The 16,078-nt window shown below is 42.5% G+C and overlaps 1 protein-coding gene across 1 annotated transcript in view; it reads left to right on the top strand.

Annotated features, from left to right (window-relative positions):
* The window catches only part of man1a1 (mannosidase, alpha, class 1A, member 1), a 124,470-nt gene that overhangs the window by 75,737 nt on the left and 32,655 nt on the right, over nt 1–16,078 (top strand). The window contains exon 5 of the mRNA XM_079180227.1: nt 11,725–11,819. Coding sequence (XP_079036353.1) covers nt 11,725–11,819 — 95 coding nt within the window. The remainder of the gene's footprint in view (nt 1–11,724; nt 11,820–16,078) is intronic.

The raw sequence follows: 16,078 nt of genomic DNA, 5'->3' as shown, positions 1-16,078 counted from the left end.
AGGACGCCAAAATCCAATCACAAGTGGCCACTTGTGATGCATCTAAATGTCAGGTGTGAACTGCAATCTGTCTCAGCTGGATCGAGACTCGATCTGGATATGAGATATTCGCTCTGAACGGATTCCCACTCCCCCACCTGACTGGACCCTTAATTGCACACTCACGCGCAGACAGAGAGTTATAAAACTGTGGTGCTGCCAGAGAACATGCGAGGTGCCTTGGCTTTGCCTCACAGTTTTTAAATGCGTTGAGATTTAGACATCCAACTATATTGTCGAGGTAGTTTTCTGAAGGACATGATGAGCTGATATGAAGGTGCATTGATGTGTTTTCTGACGAACTGGACTCGTCTTAAACTTAACTCTCTGCTTGTTGCTCGCAGTGCAGTCTCTATACCTCCAGCCCATCCAAACGTGCACTCCCCCCCCCCCCCCCCTCCTGTAACTTTTTCTACCGAGGCGGCAATTTTCTATGTAAATTTCGCTTTGCCCGGTCTTCTTCATTTCCATAACGGCGCCGTCAAAAGAGCTGACTGTCAAAAGTGAGCCGAGTCAGCGCCGACCGTGCCACCAGAGAGGCGAGGAAATAATATCAGGAGCTGATTCTCATTGCGCGTGCACGGCACACGTGTGCGTATTGATGTGCAAACGCAAGAGCGAGGCAAGGATTGCTAATATTGAGATGAAGGATAACGTTTTTATTTTTTTTTACCTTTTCTTAGAGAGCGTTTTTCCACCTCGCTCATCAAACGTCTGTCAAACTGAGGAAATGCTTCCAGCAGTGAACCCAGAGGAGATGTGGAGGTTCTGACACCCCTGTCGTCACGAGCGCGATTGACGTTATCGCCGCTTGATTGACGATACCTCGACGTGGCTCCATTTCTCTGCCTTGGGGGCCCAGTGAGAGCAGAGTTGATGTATATTGGCTTTAACTTTGAGTATTTGGATCGCTGGATTTGTTATGCAGCTCTACGCTCTACCACATGTAAGATATTTTAGTTTTAATGTGATGAAAATCGGCTGCATTAAGGCAGCGTGAATGCAGGATGTGTGAAATTATAGCAACACAAACACACCGTGAAAAGATTGAATGTAATGACGAACACACGGTTTCACCCCGTGCACGTCCAAAATGAAATGTTGCCGCTTTGGTTGGCGCAGGAGCCTGTGAAGGTGTCCCAATATTTAGAGCTCAAACGTCTAATGATCCAGTGAATATCATCACCTCCAGGTTTCATGTCTGGCCCAGGTTGTGTCAAATTCTGTCAGTAGGTATTTACCTGCAGCAAGCCGCCGTCCTGTTTTTGTTTTCACGCGGAGCTGCAGTCAACTTTGTCCAAAGCGGCTCACTTGTTACAGTCAGCCGGTGATTACTGCACAATAAGCCCTGCTCCAGTCAATTAGGACCCGGGTGTGAAACAGCAGCTCGCTTGCACATTATTGTGCTCGTTAACCTGCTGCTAACCCTAATCCACAAACCCAGCGGTGCAGCTTCGTCTGGCCCGATCAGGAAAAGCTTTTATTTATTTATTTTTTTACTAGGGCTGCGATTAAAGATTACGTTCATTGTCTTTTCATCTGAGAATTTCTTTCGCTAACACTCCATCAAGCTGTCAGAGCGACCATGGAGCCCACACGTCGGTAGCTAACACAGCACAGTGCCAATGCTAGTTAATGATGTGCTAATGTACTCTGCTAGCTGCAAGCCTCTACTTTGCGTAGAAACATAATGTTTTAGAAACGTATATCTATTACACAACGTTTTAACCACGACTAGCTCCAAATCCTCAAAACCCGCCTGAAAAGGACATCTGAGAGAGTCTATGGAGCCGCGTGTTCGACCCGGCAACTGGCTGATGCTACACTCTGATTGGCCAGTCTGCGTTTTGAGGGATTCTGATAGTGAAAGGTCAATTTCCAACAATTTCCAAGTGATGATTTCGCAATTTCTTGTTTTTATCTGACCAAAAAACTAAAACCCAAACTATTCTATTTGGAATTTATTTCAAAACCATGAAAAGCAGCAGCTTCTCACACATAATTGATAATTGACTTATCGAAACAAATCTAGATTTGATAGACTTTCAGCTTTATAATTGTGTATCTATATGTAAGAAAAGAACAAAAGTTAAATACATTTGTTCTAAGAAATTCACGGGTCAACAGGAGCGTATAGATAACTTGTGAGTACGTGGGTTAGTTGATTATAAGGTTGTTTTATGTTGAGTTTAGGTCCATGCACTGATTGTAGTTCCTTTATGGGTGTAATAGACACCTTACACTATCGCAGGAGGTCTTCCTGTTAGCCTTCCTCTTCCTCAATCACGTTCTTTGCCAACAGCAAACCCTATAAATGAGGGGTGGGTGTTTGTGTGCCCTTTGGTGTTTCATCACGGCTGACAGGTGACCGACCCCCTGCCGATACACCAAATCCACTCAGGCATTGCTCTCTCCCTCTCTCGCTCTCTCTCTCCTCCCCTCTCTCCTCCCCTCTCTCTCCCCCCCTCCTCCACTCTCATTAGCAGTCAAACGGCTTCACCTGCAGCAGTCTCTGGTAGTTGAGGGGGTGTCAGAGTGTAATTATTTTGGACAGTTAAATGTATTCTTAGGAGGCCTTTTAACACCACAGTGAGTTTTCCAGGGAAAAGAAAAATAGCTTTCAGCTGGTCTAGAAAACCTCAGCAAACGCTGCTGAGCTGTAGAAGAAATGCTGAGGTTTTTTTACCAGTATTTCCATATTATTCAGATGAATGTGACTTCCATCCATTACCTTGGTAAATAGTCCTCCCTGAGGCGATCTGCGGAAATGTTTCTGTAGCAGTTATGAGTGACAAACTATGTAAAGAAGAACACTGTTGTAAGTTATATGATGCACCTTGTTCTGCATCAGACAACATACAAATCAATATTCATACATACAGGCCTTTACTGTGTTTCAGTCTCTCCTCTCCTTTCCTGTAATTTTCTTTCCTCTTTTCCTCTCCAGTCTCTCTGTTCCTTTCCTCGTCCCTCTTTTCTTTCCTGTCCTTTACTTCCCTCTCCTCCTGTTTCCTCTCCTTTCCCCTCTCCCTTTCCTTTATTTTCTCCTTTTCCTTTCCATTCCTGCCTTCTCCTTTCCTCTCCTCTCTTTCCGTATGCCCTGCTTTAATTATTACTAACTCGTCTCCTCAAGCCAAGGAGTGATTGATTGTTAGTTTTCTGCCACCCTTCATCCTTTGTCTTCCCTCCCTGAAGCAAATTATAAACCTAGACGTATGAGAGAGAGCGAGTGAGGGAACGACTTTGACAGTGGGGAGGAGGACAAGAGCAACCATTCAAACAGCAGCAGGCTTCTCTCTGTGTGTGTGTGTGTGTGTGTGTGTGTGTGTGTGTGTGTGTGTGTGTGTGTGTGTGTGTGTGTGTGTGTGTGTGTGTGTGTGTGTGTGTGTGTGTGTGTGTGTGTGTGTGTGTGTGTGTGTGTGTGTGTGTGTGTGCTCAGCCTCTCCAATACAGCTGTCAGGTCAGCAGCCTGCAAACAGGCCTTGTTCCGCCAACACAGTCGTACACCGGCTCACTCTTCCCACATTTAGTCTGCACTCATCATTCAGTTGTGCCAGCACGGACTCATTCATTCAGGAAGTGAAATACAACACTTCTGTTAATGCTACTTGAACTAGAAAAGAATGAAAAACATGATCAAATTTGCACTTGAAATAAACATAATGAATGCGCGGCTGTGGCTCATGACGTAGATATTTGGCAGCTAGCCAGGAGTGTGTGAGTTTGTGCTCGAGTGGGTCGACAAGAGGCCAATTGTAGAGCTCTTTGTCTGTTGAGGTATATCGCGCTATAATAATGTCGTTTTTTAGTTAGTTTACCATAACCATAATAATCACAATGCTTGTCCTGACTGACTATAACATAATGTCAGTGTACCTGTGCATTTATCTCACCAGAGAGTGAAAATGAAAGCAACTGTAAATAATGATTTGTAGACATCTCAGTTTAAGTCATACATCAGCCTTATCCCCCTGCAAAGTTACCCATGGTGCACCTTGATGCTCAGTTTAGAGGAAAAGCACCAGGCACTAATATGATCTTCATACCTGGAAGCGTCTTTGGATACTTTTCTAGAAGCATCGTTGAGTGCATATCTAATGAGTATGCAAAAGAAAGTATTTTGGCCACAATATCAACATGCAGGTAATGGCTGATGGGTACTTGTAGTGCCGGCAGTCTTTATTGACAAATCTAGATGAAAGAGGCAAGAATGAAGCCTGGAAAATCCAACAAAAATACCCTGACATTGAAGAAGAAGAAAAAATAGCAGTTTGCCATGTGTATGTATATACAACTGGGTAGGGATCTTATAAATAGATTTTCCCAGTGTGGGGGGGGAGGGGAGGGGGGGGGGGGGGGGGGTGTGCCATTAAAGGAAGAAGAGAGAAAAGACTAGTTTTATAGATGGGTGAACACAAGGTAGAATTGAAGGGGAAGAGTGTGGAGGAGGAAGAGGGGGAGGAGGAAAGAGTTCCAGGAGGCCTCCTGGAGTGATGGGGGGGTGTTAGTGAAATGAGAATAAATGAGGAGGGAGGAGATGATGAAGGGCAAAGGGGAGGAGAAGGGAGAAGAGGGCAGCGTGTCGGGGTCCAGGAGGAGGAGGAGAAGGGAGGAGAAAGGAGGAGGAGGAGGAGGAGGAGGAGGAGGAGGAGGAATGAGGGTCTCGCTCCGTCCCCCCAGACGCTGCTGTATTCTGGGCCACGTATCCCACAAGGCCTGCTGGGTCATTCATCTTAGTTAGGGAGCTGTCCAGGCGACTCTCCGAAGACTGCATCACATATTCAAACACACACACACACGCTGCCAACATTTATGGTAGGAGAGCTAGACCTGGAAACTTGATTGGGTGAACACACACACACACACCTACGCATTCCCACATACTTAAAATGTTAATATCCTTGTAGGGACCTTCCACATCTGTCTCCTCACTCTAAACAGGACCTAAACTAAATGCTCTCCACGACTTTGACCCTAATATGAGCCTTAATTCATGTAATCTATCTTCGTAGTGGCCCATACATACACTCGTCTATGCTCAGTAGCATAATGGAAGTAAAGCAGGAGAAGGCCAGTGTTAAGCCCGTAGGTTGTTCTCCACTTACACATTAATGCTCAAAATACGGTAGAAATACATCTTGATTTTACTGTCGTAGAAGAAAAGCAGTGATTTTACTCATTCTTGAGGCTGAAAACAGGACATCTTTAGAATGTTTCCTTGAAGGTGGAGCCTGCGATTCTAATCCAATGAATCTGTTGTAGCTGTCCATTCTGTGTGCCTGCTTAAAAAGATCTGGTTCAGGCTGTGTAAATGTGAAACAATAGGGATAGAGCTTGTACGGAGATTGACGTTTTTAGGTAAAGAAACTGTTATTATTATTCCAAACATGGCTTTTGTGCTTCTATAGGATACACAGTAGATCAACTGACTGTGACCATTAATTGAGCGTCATTATCGTTTTGCTTTCTGAAATTTAAATCTGTTCATACGGAAATAACTAAAAGTAGTGTCGGTGAGGAGGCCTGTGTTGTGTCTAACGCCTCATTGGAAGGTGGCCTCATTGTTGACAGTGGTGAGAAGAATCAATCTATACGCTGTGGAAATACACCAGTCATGTTTGTGTAAAAGCTGTATCGACTTATGTGATGTACTCACTTCCCCTCAGCCGTCCTCCCTCACTTACACTTCATCTAGTGAGTAACAGTCAATATCCCACATCGTCTGGACTCCAGATAGTTGTTTAACATGTACTTTAAGGTCAAAAATAACCATCAAGATTCAATTAGTATATGTTTTGTGTGTCACATTGGGTTTGTTTCTACACAAGTGATTAGTCTAGAAGCAGATGTTTAACCCCCGAGCCACTCAAATCTGATGTTTTCTATCGACTAAATTAAGTGGTTGACTCTTATTTTTCTTGTTCTGGAAATATCTTGAAACCTCAACCTAACCTTCTAACCCTGAATCTAGAGTTTACCCCTAAACTAAAATAGTAGTTTGAAATCGCCACAAAAAGAGGCTGAAATGTCTTATCACACCCACACACACACACACACACACACACACACACACACACACACACACACACAGGGGGTTTACAAGGTAAACCCCCTGTGGTGGTACAAGTCGCATGAATGTGACTGAATCTTAACTAGACTCATCCTTTGGTTTTCTTTGTCCGTTTCCTCTCTTCCTTCCTCTTTGTCTCTCTATCTCCCTAAAACACACTTTATTCTCATTCTGTGGATTAAGTGAGTTTGTGGAGGGCAAACACAATGGCCAAAACTTCAAGAGGAGGGAAATGTTCTCCCTGTCTTTCTACTTAAATTGTTCTTTTCCTGACTCATCTCAGGAGCTTTGACCCATCCTGTCGTGTCCCTCTTTGTCCTTGTGACCTGAATCATCTCCATTAGTTCGGTCCTTTTTTTTTAGGGTGACCTCCCCGTTTACTGCGTCCGTCCGCCGTCACTAGTCAGGCTTTTAAATGTCACTGCTATAGTTATGCCTCAAGCTTTGTGTTACACTTTGAGCCACTCAGATTTGAGCTTGATATTGGCTTTTAAAAGGCCAACAGCAATCTCTTTGTCTTGTTTATTAGGTTTTATATCCAAGTATTCAGTGATTCTCCTATAATTACTTTAGTAGGAGAGTGGAACAACCATTTAAACTACTTACTTTAAATACAAAGAACGTTTTTCAAACATGCCTGTAGGTAATCTGAGGCATTATGCAGTGAACTCCCCATTGATGCGTCCTGCACCCTATTTGTCCCTTAGTAATGCTACATCGTGAGCAACAACTTGAAATCTTTCATGTGGAAAGCAAGCTAACGCTAGCTGTTAGCAGGCAGTAAGTAGCACAGTTGCGTTGAGTTTAGTCATGAAATTTTCAAGCTCTATTAAAAAAATGTTTCTGGAAAAACTTGAATGTTTGCACAGCAATATAGAATAGACCTTAGAGAGGAATTTAGGACCGAGCTCAAACTGTGAGTTGGGTTTTGAGAATTGTGGCATTTGACTGGTATTTGTATTGACTACTTAATTTCTGGTATTGTCACAAGAGTCATGTTGATATTTGGGTGAAGGGTTGAGCCTTAATTTAGAGTGGCGTTGCCTTAGAGTCACATGATACAGCCTACAGCGACCTACGAATAACCAAATATCAGCTTTTTTTTGTGTCGCCTTTTAAAGGGTGCATGCAGATAAAAGTGTTCCAGTGGAAGATTGTACTTTGATCATTCATCTCCTCATTACTCAGCAGGTAGGATGACGGCACACAGGTCGTCCTGCTTTCACTTCTCTTCGTCTGTTCCCGTATTATGACACTTCTTCCTCTATCCTGAACACAGCATGACGAAATAATAACCACGCACACTTTCCCACTCTGTGGACAGGTCAACTTGTGGCTCCACAACAGTGACTTACTTATACTGATAATAACACGCACAAATAAAAACACAACACTTGGGTAGTTCATGTTCCTGATGGCTATTTTGTCAGAAGTGCCCAGGTGTGAAATGCTATTATTAACTTCAGTTTTTACTAATGACATCAGCCACAAGCTTCGTGTGTGTGTGTGTTTGTGTGTGTGTGTGTGTGTGTGTGTGTGTGTGTGTGGTCCTCAGTTTCTGTATAATTCAACTGCTCATTAAAGCCTGTTGGCAGTTTGCTTGATGGCCTTGGACATAGGGTGTGTTTAATTTATTCTTCTGTGCGTCCCTGGGAGTGTTTTTTTATTTTTCCCCTCAGTGTGCTCTTGGCATTATTAAAGGCATTAATCACTGGGATGTGATGCCTTGTTACGACACTGCTCCCACACTACCACAGCGGGGCCTGAAAGACGCACACGCACACACACAGTGAGATAATTTGGTATCAACGGCGTCACCACAAATCGTACCTTGAAAACTCTATATCTTGGAAGTCCTTTTGAAATGCTCAATAAATATGCATTTCCAAACATGATGATATTAGAAACATCATTTTATGAGATTCAAGTCTGCGTGGAGTGAGGCTGAGGGACAGTTAGACCAGCCGCTGGCCACCAGCCCAGCTGTTGGCCTCCTTTCCTGTAACCAGTGTAACATTAAAGCTTGGTGGAATTGGCGAGCTAGCTAACTAATTAGCCATTAGTTCGCCAGCTAGCTTGCTAATTCCACCAGTGACAGCGCTAGGAGTAGTTTGACTTTAAGATCAGGTGCAGAAAAGGTCTAATGAGCTCCCAAAGTCCATAGAAAACATCACTCCTGGCATCTTTACAAGGTCAAACATAAGGACATTCCGACATGTATCTTCATCCCACATGAATCCCACATTCCTGTTACCTCTCGACCAGCTCTCAGTAACCTCTCGCTGCCTCTGAATTTTGAAGGAACAGCTGTCAAGTTCCCGTATTGTTTTGACAAGTAGCCTCCCGAGCCCTCCCGTCTCTCACGCCCTGCTGAGCCGTAGATCCTTTGGGAACAGAACTGCCATGTTGCTGACATAGTGCGATTGTAATGCTACCGGCACCACCTCTGTGTGCCTGTGTGTGTGTGTGTGTGTGTGTGTGTGTGTGTGTGTGTGTGTGTGTGTATATGACAGGCATCTCTACACTGTAGGAAAGACTAATGGAGGGATGATAACAAAGGAGAGGACTGCATGCTTGCACTCATAAGGAATGAGGTACAGAGGGTAGTAGTGCTGTTGACTTCGCGTCAACAGATGAATTGTTTGTTACTGCTTGCTTTGACTAAATGCTAAAACGTTATCAACTATATTCACACAGAAAGTTTTAGGATTGGTCATGAGGCTGGTCGACCGCATACCAGCTTATATAAACTTAAATATTTAAGCATGTGCATATTTGCAGTGATAAGTGTCCTGTGTACTTGAATCACACAATTCAAGAATTAAAAACAGTGTTGTGCTCGCTCCCTTTGGGAGATAATGTGCAGTAGTTAAAACAGGCATTTCAATTAAAGCTGCCTTCTCCTCCGCGTCAGATCAGAGCTCCGTTTGATTTGCAAACACAATTAAGAAAGACTGAAGAGTTTCTTTGAGAAGTCAGGAAACTGTTGAAGTTTTGCTTGGTTTCCTGCTCTTCTATATTTTGGATGAAGACGTCTTTGCCTCCTCAGAATTCTAAACAGGATCTAGATGACGTGAACTTGTTTCCTCATTTGTAAAGCTTAATGTTATATCACTGCTTCAAAACTGCAGTGATAATGTATCTAATCTTATACGGCTGTTGTGTTATGTTTCTGTGTGGAGACAGGTTTGGCATTTTTTATTCCAAATTCCAAACATTTCATTTTCTAACTTTGCCATCTCTAGTGGACTAAATCTGTGCCACAAGAGCGCCGCCCCCCCCCCCCCCCCCCCCCCCCTAAAAAAGTAGGCCATGTACATGTGGACTGCACCAGAACAACCAAAACAGACATAACGTCATTCTCGCTCTTGTCAGTGGACAGCAGCAGCAGCAGTTGGAGGCAAGCTGCGGAGGCCTTGGCAGTGGTGTCAAACAGTCCATCACGTCTTGGGCCAAACCCCATTCTATCCTAACTGCTTGACTAAACTCGTGCCTGGAGCCAAAAATAGAAGTACTTCACTTTTACAGCCAACAAAATCAGACACCTAAGAGACACCAAGAGACCCCCCCCCCCCCCCCCCCCCCCCTGCTAAAACAGCTACAAAGCTGTCCGGTCGGATATGCAAACACAAAAGCTTGGAACCAGGAAATCAAATTCGGTAGCACTTGTTGCTGATGGCCACCTGGTAATTCTTACTGTCGAGCCCTGACACCGTCATCTCAACATCGTAGAATGAAACACGATTAACACCAGTTTGCAAAATGTCAAAGGTCAAATCATGTGATTATAAGTACCAATTCAGGCATTACTTGTGTTATAAATAGTACCTCAAACAACAAATAAGTGCCACATATCCAAGAAAAATACAAATGATATAAATGCAGAAATCTCATGAGACAAAGGTCAAAAGTCATGTTACACATTTACCAGTAATTCACCTTTCATATGAAACCATCACCCAGTTTAATACAGGCCCTACATCCAGGTATATTTGCTCTTGTTTTACAGTTGAGTAATTATGAAGTTATTTAGAGCAACACAACAGGCCTCTGCACACACTGCTGGTTCCAAGTGGAATAGAAATAAAAAAATAACTTCACTACTCCAAAAATGTTCAGAATGATGTCATTATTCTGATCTTCATGCTCTTGTGCACCAGCTCAGCATGTCCTATTCTAAACGATTACAAAGAAACGTAAGTGAGTCCAGCTTTCTCTGGCTGACTTGTTTTGGAGAAGTTTCTTTTGTAAGTGGAAGGTTTAGTTTTGTTACCTCTAATGAGCAGAGAATCATTAAGCAACCTAGTTTAATGTATTGTCCCTTTTAGCAGCAGAGATAGAGTCGTATTTCCTACTCTCAAGACGTTTGGGTAATGATGCAGACAAACCCGAAGCCCTTCCTGACGCGTTTATTTTCATTGGTAAATTGGTCAAAAATCCATTGTTCTATTGTACCGAAAGTCCAGTGTATGTGGCAGAAATGCTTCTTCAGCTCCAGACTTAACATCTCGTTACATTATTATTTTGAGTTTTAAACCCTTTTACTGGAAGGTATCTTAAAATGTCGTCTTTATTTAGTGCACCGTACCGAAAAACCAAACGGGATAAGGAATCTCTGTAATTGTCCTCAAATTACAGATGGAAAACGTCAGTGCAGCTGCAAGAGACAACAATACGGCAGCCAGGGAATGGTATTGGCAACAGATTAAAGGACTAAAGGAAGAGGACAGGAAAGAAGGAATAAAGGGAAACAACGAGTGGAATGAAGCGGGGAGGACTACAGCACAGGTGTAAGCTGTAAAAGTCTTTTCTTCTGAGAGCTTTACAGAGCAATACAAGGAGAGTGTTACATCCTCTGGTGCTGGGGTTTGGTTCCTGCTGCTGCTCCTAGTAGTTCTCTTCAAAACATGTTCTAAGACGAGTCGCCTAAATGCTTCAATATCCAGTCTTCTTGCATTCTGTGCCAGATACTTTTTTTTTTTTTCTTAAAAAAGGTCACTTTTGGGATGATTTAGCTTTGTCTCTTTCTTTAGTTCCAAAATAACTACATGGAAAACATGTGCGGGATTGTGGCAGAGCGACACATAACAAGGATTATAATTATAGCTGCAGCCGATAACCATTTAGATTTGCAACAAGCAGTCAAAAGCAATTATTTTGATAATCCATTAATATTTTTCTCTTGCTGGTTTGCTGGCTCTAGCTGTCATGCTGTTCCTTGTCTGAAATATTAATATCCTGAATGTCTTTGTGATTTTGGACTGTTGGTTGAATAAATCAAATCTGGACACATGACCTTAAAATATAACGAGCGACGAGATGAGTAATAAAATAATTGTCATCCATAATGAAGATAATCAATAGTTGTAGCCGGGTAATGATTACAATTCCGTGGCTTCCCTCAGTTCAGGTCTAAGTTATCTGGTATGTTCACACGGTCAAATAACAACCCAAAGTATCTGGAGTAATAATGTTAAAATGCTCGCTGTGTGCCGTACTCGGTGGTGATCTGTTTCCTTCGTGTTGTGCGGTTTCTTTCTCAAATGGTCAAGAGAATGTGAGGTAGAAGCCTCTTTTAATGAGACGCTGTCTTTCTTTCTCCCTCTCTTTCTCAGGTATACCGTAGGAAGGCGGTGGAGCTGGGTGAAAAGCTGCTGCCAGCCTTCAAAACGCCCACCGGCATACCCTGGGCTCTGCTTAACCTCAAGAGGTAGAACACACACACACACACACACACACTCGCTCTTTCACTCGGGCGGTATTTGAAGCAGTCGGTCTGTTTTTATGGTTTGATGCTTTAAAGAGCTCTGTGGTCTTTCTGGGAGCCGGATGAACACAAGCTCCTCTCTGTTCCCCTCTCACACGGCCGAGCTGAGCTGTTTTAGTTTTACATGACAGAGCGGGCTTGTCGGACAGAAGTTGTTTGGCTTTTCAGCCAGGACTAAATGCCAGCGGCTGGCTCTGAAACTCAGCGACCACTCAGAAGACAAAAACCAAAAGTTTGTGAGTACTGTGACAGGGTTATAGGCCACAGTCGGCCTTCATTAATGCACTGTGACACGCTGTCAAGGGGCTGCCGCTGGGTTTGACTGCTGCACACACACACACACACACACACATGCAGAAACACATGCACACATGCATGCAGAAACACACGCAACTTTGATAATGGAGGCATAAAGCCACTTTGTCCTTTTGTGACGTTGGATAGGATTCAGCCTGATTGGTGATATATTTACACATATTGAAGTACAAACAGTATATTGTGTACAGTGTATTTTGAAGAACTTAGATTTGTATCCGTAGTATGGCTTTTAAGTTGAAAAATGTAAATCTACTATTTCTGATGAAAACTGGTGCATTGGAGGACATAACAGAAAATAAAACGCAAAGATGGTAAACCTTTGTCCACGATTATATATATATTTATATATATTAAGAAACTAAAAGGGAAACTAGTAGTAAAAGGAGTAATACATTATCAGTTGTACAACCAAGAACGGTTGTCATTATTCTTTTAAGAAGTTTTTTCGTGCATATTTATCAACCACTTAAAGGCCATTCACATTGAGCTCAACAGTGACTGCTGTGTGACGATAATCATTTCTTAACAAAGTAGTTTGAGTTGCCTGAACTAAGTCACAACGTAACTATTTACCAAGTACACATGCAACACAATGTCGGTATCGATGCGAATGCTCGTAGGTCTGCCATCCTCCTCTTCCTTCCGTCAGTCACAAGTGATGAAGAGAGCACTTTTCCTTTCTATCTGTCGTTCCCCAGAGAGATACGCGACACTCTGCCGTTTGTCAGACCTTAATTAAAAGGCAGGTTGTCATGGCGATAAACGTGCTGTGACAAATTAATTTTCTTTCTGTCTATACGGGTGAATGGACTCATATCCTCCTCTCTGGAGGGAGGAACACCCCAGGGAGAGAGTGTGTGTGTGTGTGTGTGTGTGTGTGTGTGTGTGTGTGTGTGCATCATCGCCTGGAGGCCTGAGCAGATTGCTGGTGATGATGACTTTACCTGCATGACTGAGCTATGATAGCTTGGAAACACTCGCACACACTCCTATTTCTAGCTGAAAGTCTTCTCGTGTGTGTGTGTGTGTGTGTGAGACATGTACACATGGAGCAAACCGGTCATTTGGTTAAATGCATGTTTTTTCCAATTGCACTTTCTGATTCTCGGAAATGTCTTTGTGGAGAGCAAAATTTAGACCCGCTGCACTTTTGCCTTTGCCTAAAATGGCGGTTGCACATGCATCCCTGCACATGTATGTTTACAATATGGTCGCCCCGGAACAATGACTTACAAGCTCTGAGAAAGAGAGCAGCGACACGGCCAAGTGAGGGGACGTCCAACGGGCCCAAGGAGAGTAACACACATTGCTTTTAATATCCAAGATGGCCCAGAATCAACTCACGCAAGTGTGTCCAGCTCAAGTGAAAACAAGTATCAAACATCCGACGTGTGCATGGCGAGAGAGAACAATACCCAAACAGACAGAATATCCTTTTAACAGGTGTACCAGGAGGGATTTAACCCCTTTACGCCTTTTACATATCAGGCTTTATTGTCGTAATTTCACTGCTTTAAGCTGTCGTTATAGGAATGACTGCGCTGCTGCTCCTTTAGCCTCCAGCTGGTTAACAACATGACACACTCATAGCTCTTACAGCAACGCTATGCATCACAAACCAAGCGGACACAGACCAATAACTTGTGTATCGCTTTATTTATTTATATAAAAACAGTTTGTCATTATGTGAAACGATTTAAGCTTAGCTCTATTAATACACAACAACAAAACAAACACGCTTAGCATGTTTTTAATGTGTCCCAGTCTGAATATATTGTGTTTGCTGTGTACGGGTGAGACAGAGATGGAGTGGAGAGACTTATGGAAGTTCCTCATAAATGGGAAGAAACATAAGAGGAGCTCTTCTGGAGCAGCGTAGTTAGGAGCTCTTAGACTGTCTACACAACCTTGACCCAGATTGAAGCAGAGTAAATCTATAAAACACACAGAGACACACTTGCAAATGAGGCCCAATTATCATCTCTCCCTTCATCCCTCGCTCCCCTTTCTTTCGCTCTTTCGCTCATTTAAAAACGTTCTTTTTCACATCCCACTCTCCTGTACTCCCTCTCCGTCCTCCCTCAGTCCATCCGTCTTACCTTGAGTGGCCCAGTATCCTCCTCAGTTTCAGGACATCGTGCTGGAGGTCCGCTCCATGGCCTTGTTCGCTTTACTCCCTCTCCACAGTTTTTCATCACTCTGCCCTGTAGCTGTCTAAAAAAAAACAAGAAACAAGGCCACAGCTTCAGACGTGTTGTTGCTTCTGTACCAAGTAAACTTGGTTTGCTCAACAGATAAATGTCATAAAAGCCATTCTCTGTCTTAGCTACTTCTAGGGCTTGCAATTTGTCCGCACAAAAAGTCAAGTGAAACAAAAAGACAAACATGTATTTAAGTTAATTTCATGATTGGAAACACGGCACACATTAACATAATCTGAAATAACAAACCATTCGTAAATACATACAGGCTGCTTCAAGAGGTTTTGAGTTATGCCGGTGACAACCCAGGTGGTTTGACTAGATACTTGTTTGAGACTATTCTGTCACCTTATTACTTATCTTTAGCGAGCTATCGGATCATCAAAGACCGATTTAACACCATTAGGTGCTGAGACAAGTGTAGTAGACACAGAGAGAGCCGAGCAGATGCGCACAGCGTGATCGTAAATTACAACAAAACAAAGGCACTAATAAAATGCGACAGTAACGATGGAGCTTATCAATGCTCAAGTCTTTAATAATTTAGCACCGGGGCCCGTTTAAGACCAGGGTTTTTCAGTAGACATCCTTACCTTTAGGTAACGTAAAAATGCAAAAGGCTTTCTCTAAAGCCAGTTTCAGTTTGTCCCTTCTGGGCTTCTGTACAAACATGGTGGTGCAACGTGGCGGACTCCGTGGAAGAGGACCTGCCACCTATGTGGATCTAAGCTAACGGAAATGCAACGAGTCATAGTTTCAGGTTATTATACACTAATAAAAAAACATAGTTATGAATATTATATTATATTTCTGCTAATAACTCTCCCTACATGGTTCACCTGGTTCCTTTTAAGAGACGCACTTATAAGTCCAACTGATCAAGCCATCATCCTAACAAGCCAGGATAAAGTAACGTGTGTATATATATATATATATATATATATATATATATATATATATATATATGTATATATATATATATATATATATATATATATATATATATATATATATATATATATATATGTGTATATGTGTGTATATATATATATATATATATATATATATATATATATATATATATATATATATATATGTGTATATGTGTATATATATATATATATATATATATATATATATATATATATATAGCAGCACTCTGAATCAGTCAGGATGGAAATCTATTGAAAAGAAAATCTCCACCGAATTATTCATCAGGGAATCTGATCTTGATTTAGTAGATTTATCTACAGAGACACTTGAAACAGCCTCTTGGCCACTTGTGAGATCTAACAAATCAGTGGTGCAGCACCTCATGAAGGTTCACAGGCTGGACCTGGACTCACGGACCCCTCTGTCTCTCTAGCTCTGTCTGTGTGCTTAAACCCATTGATTGACACTAACTGAGCGGAAAATGCTGTTGAGATCCGATTGAGTTGTCCAATTGATCTGCCACAGACTCTGTTCTCACCAGAGCAAATCTGGTGTCTCTGTGGACAGATGGACAGAGGAACATCTTTCCCCGAATTTAGCTTTGATAATTGGAGTAAAATAATTACAAAGGAGAAGAATAACATCTCTGAGACGGTCGAGATGTCTCATTCAGTCAAATATTCTGTTAAATGAACACTATTAAATAAAAATTTCCTCTGTGATTTTGGGTCTTCTGTTCTCTCCATTTAT

The sequence above is a fragment of the Pholis gunnellus genome, assembly GCF_910591455.1.
Source record: "Pholis gunnellus genome assembly, chromosome: 19".
NCBI classification, from domain to species: domain Eukaryota; kingdom Metazoa; phylum Chordata; class Actinopteri; order Perciformes; family Pholidae; genus Pholis; species Pholis gunnellus.
The sequence above is the reverse complement of the archived record's forward strand: the minus strand, read 5'-3'. Positions and strand labels throughout refer to the sequence as shown.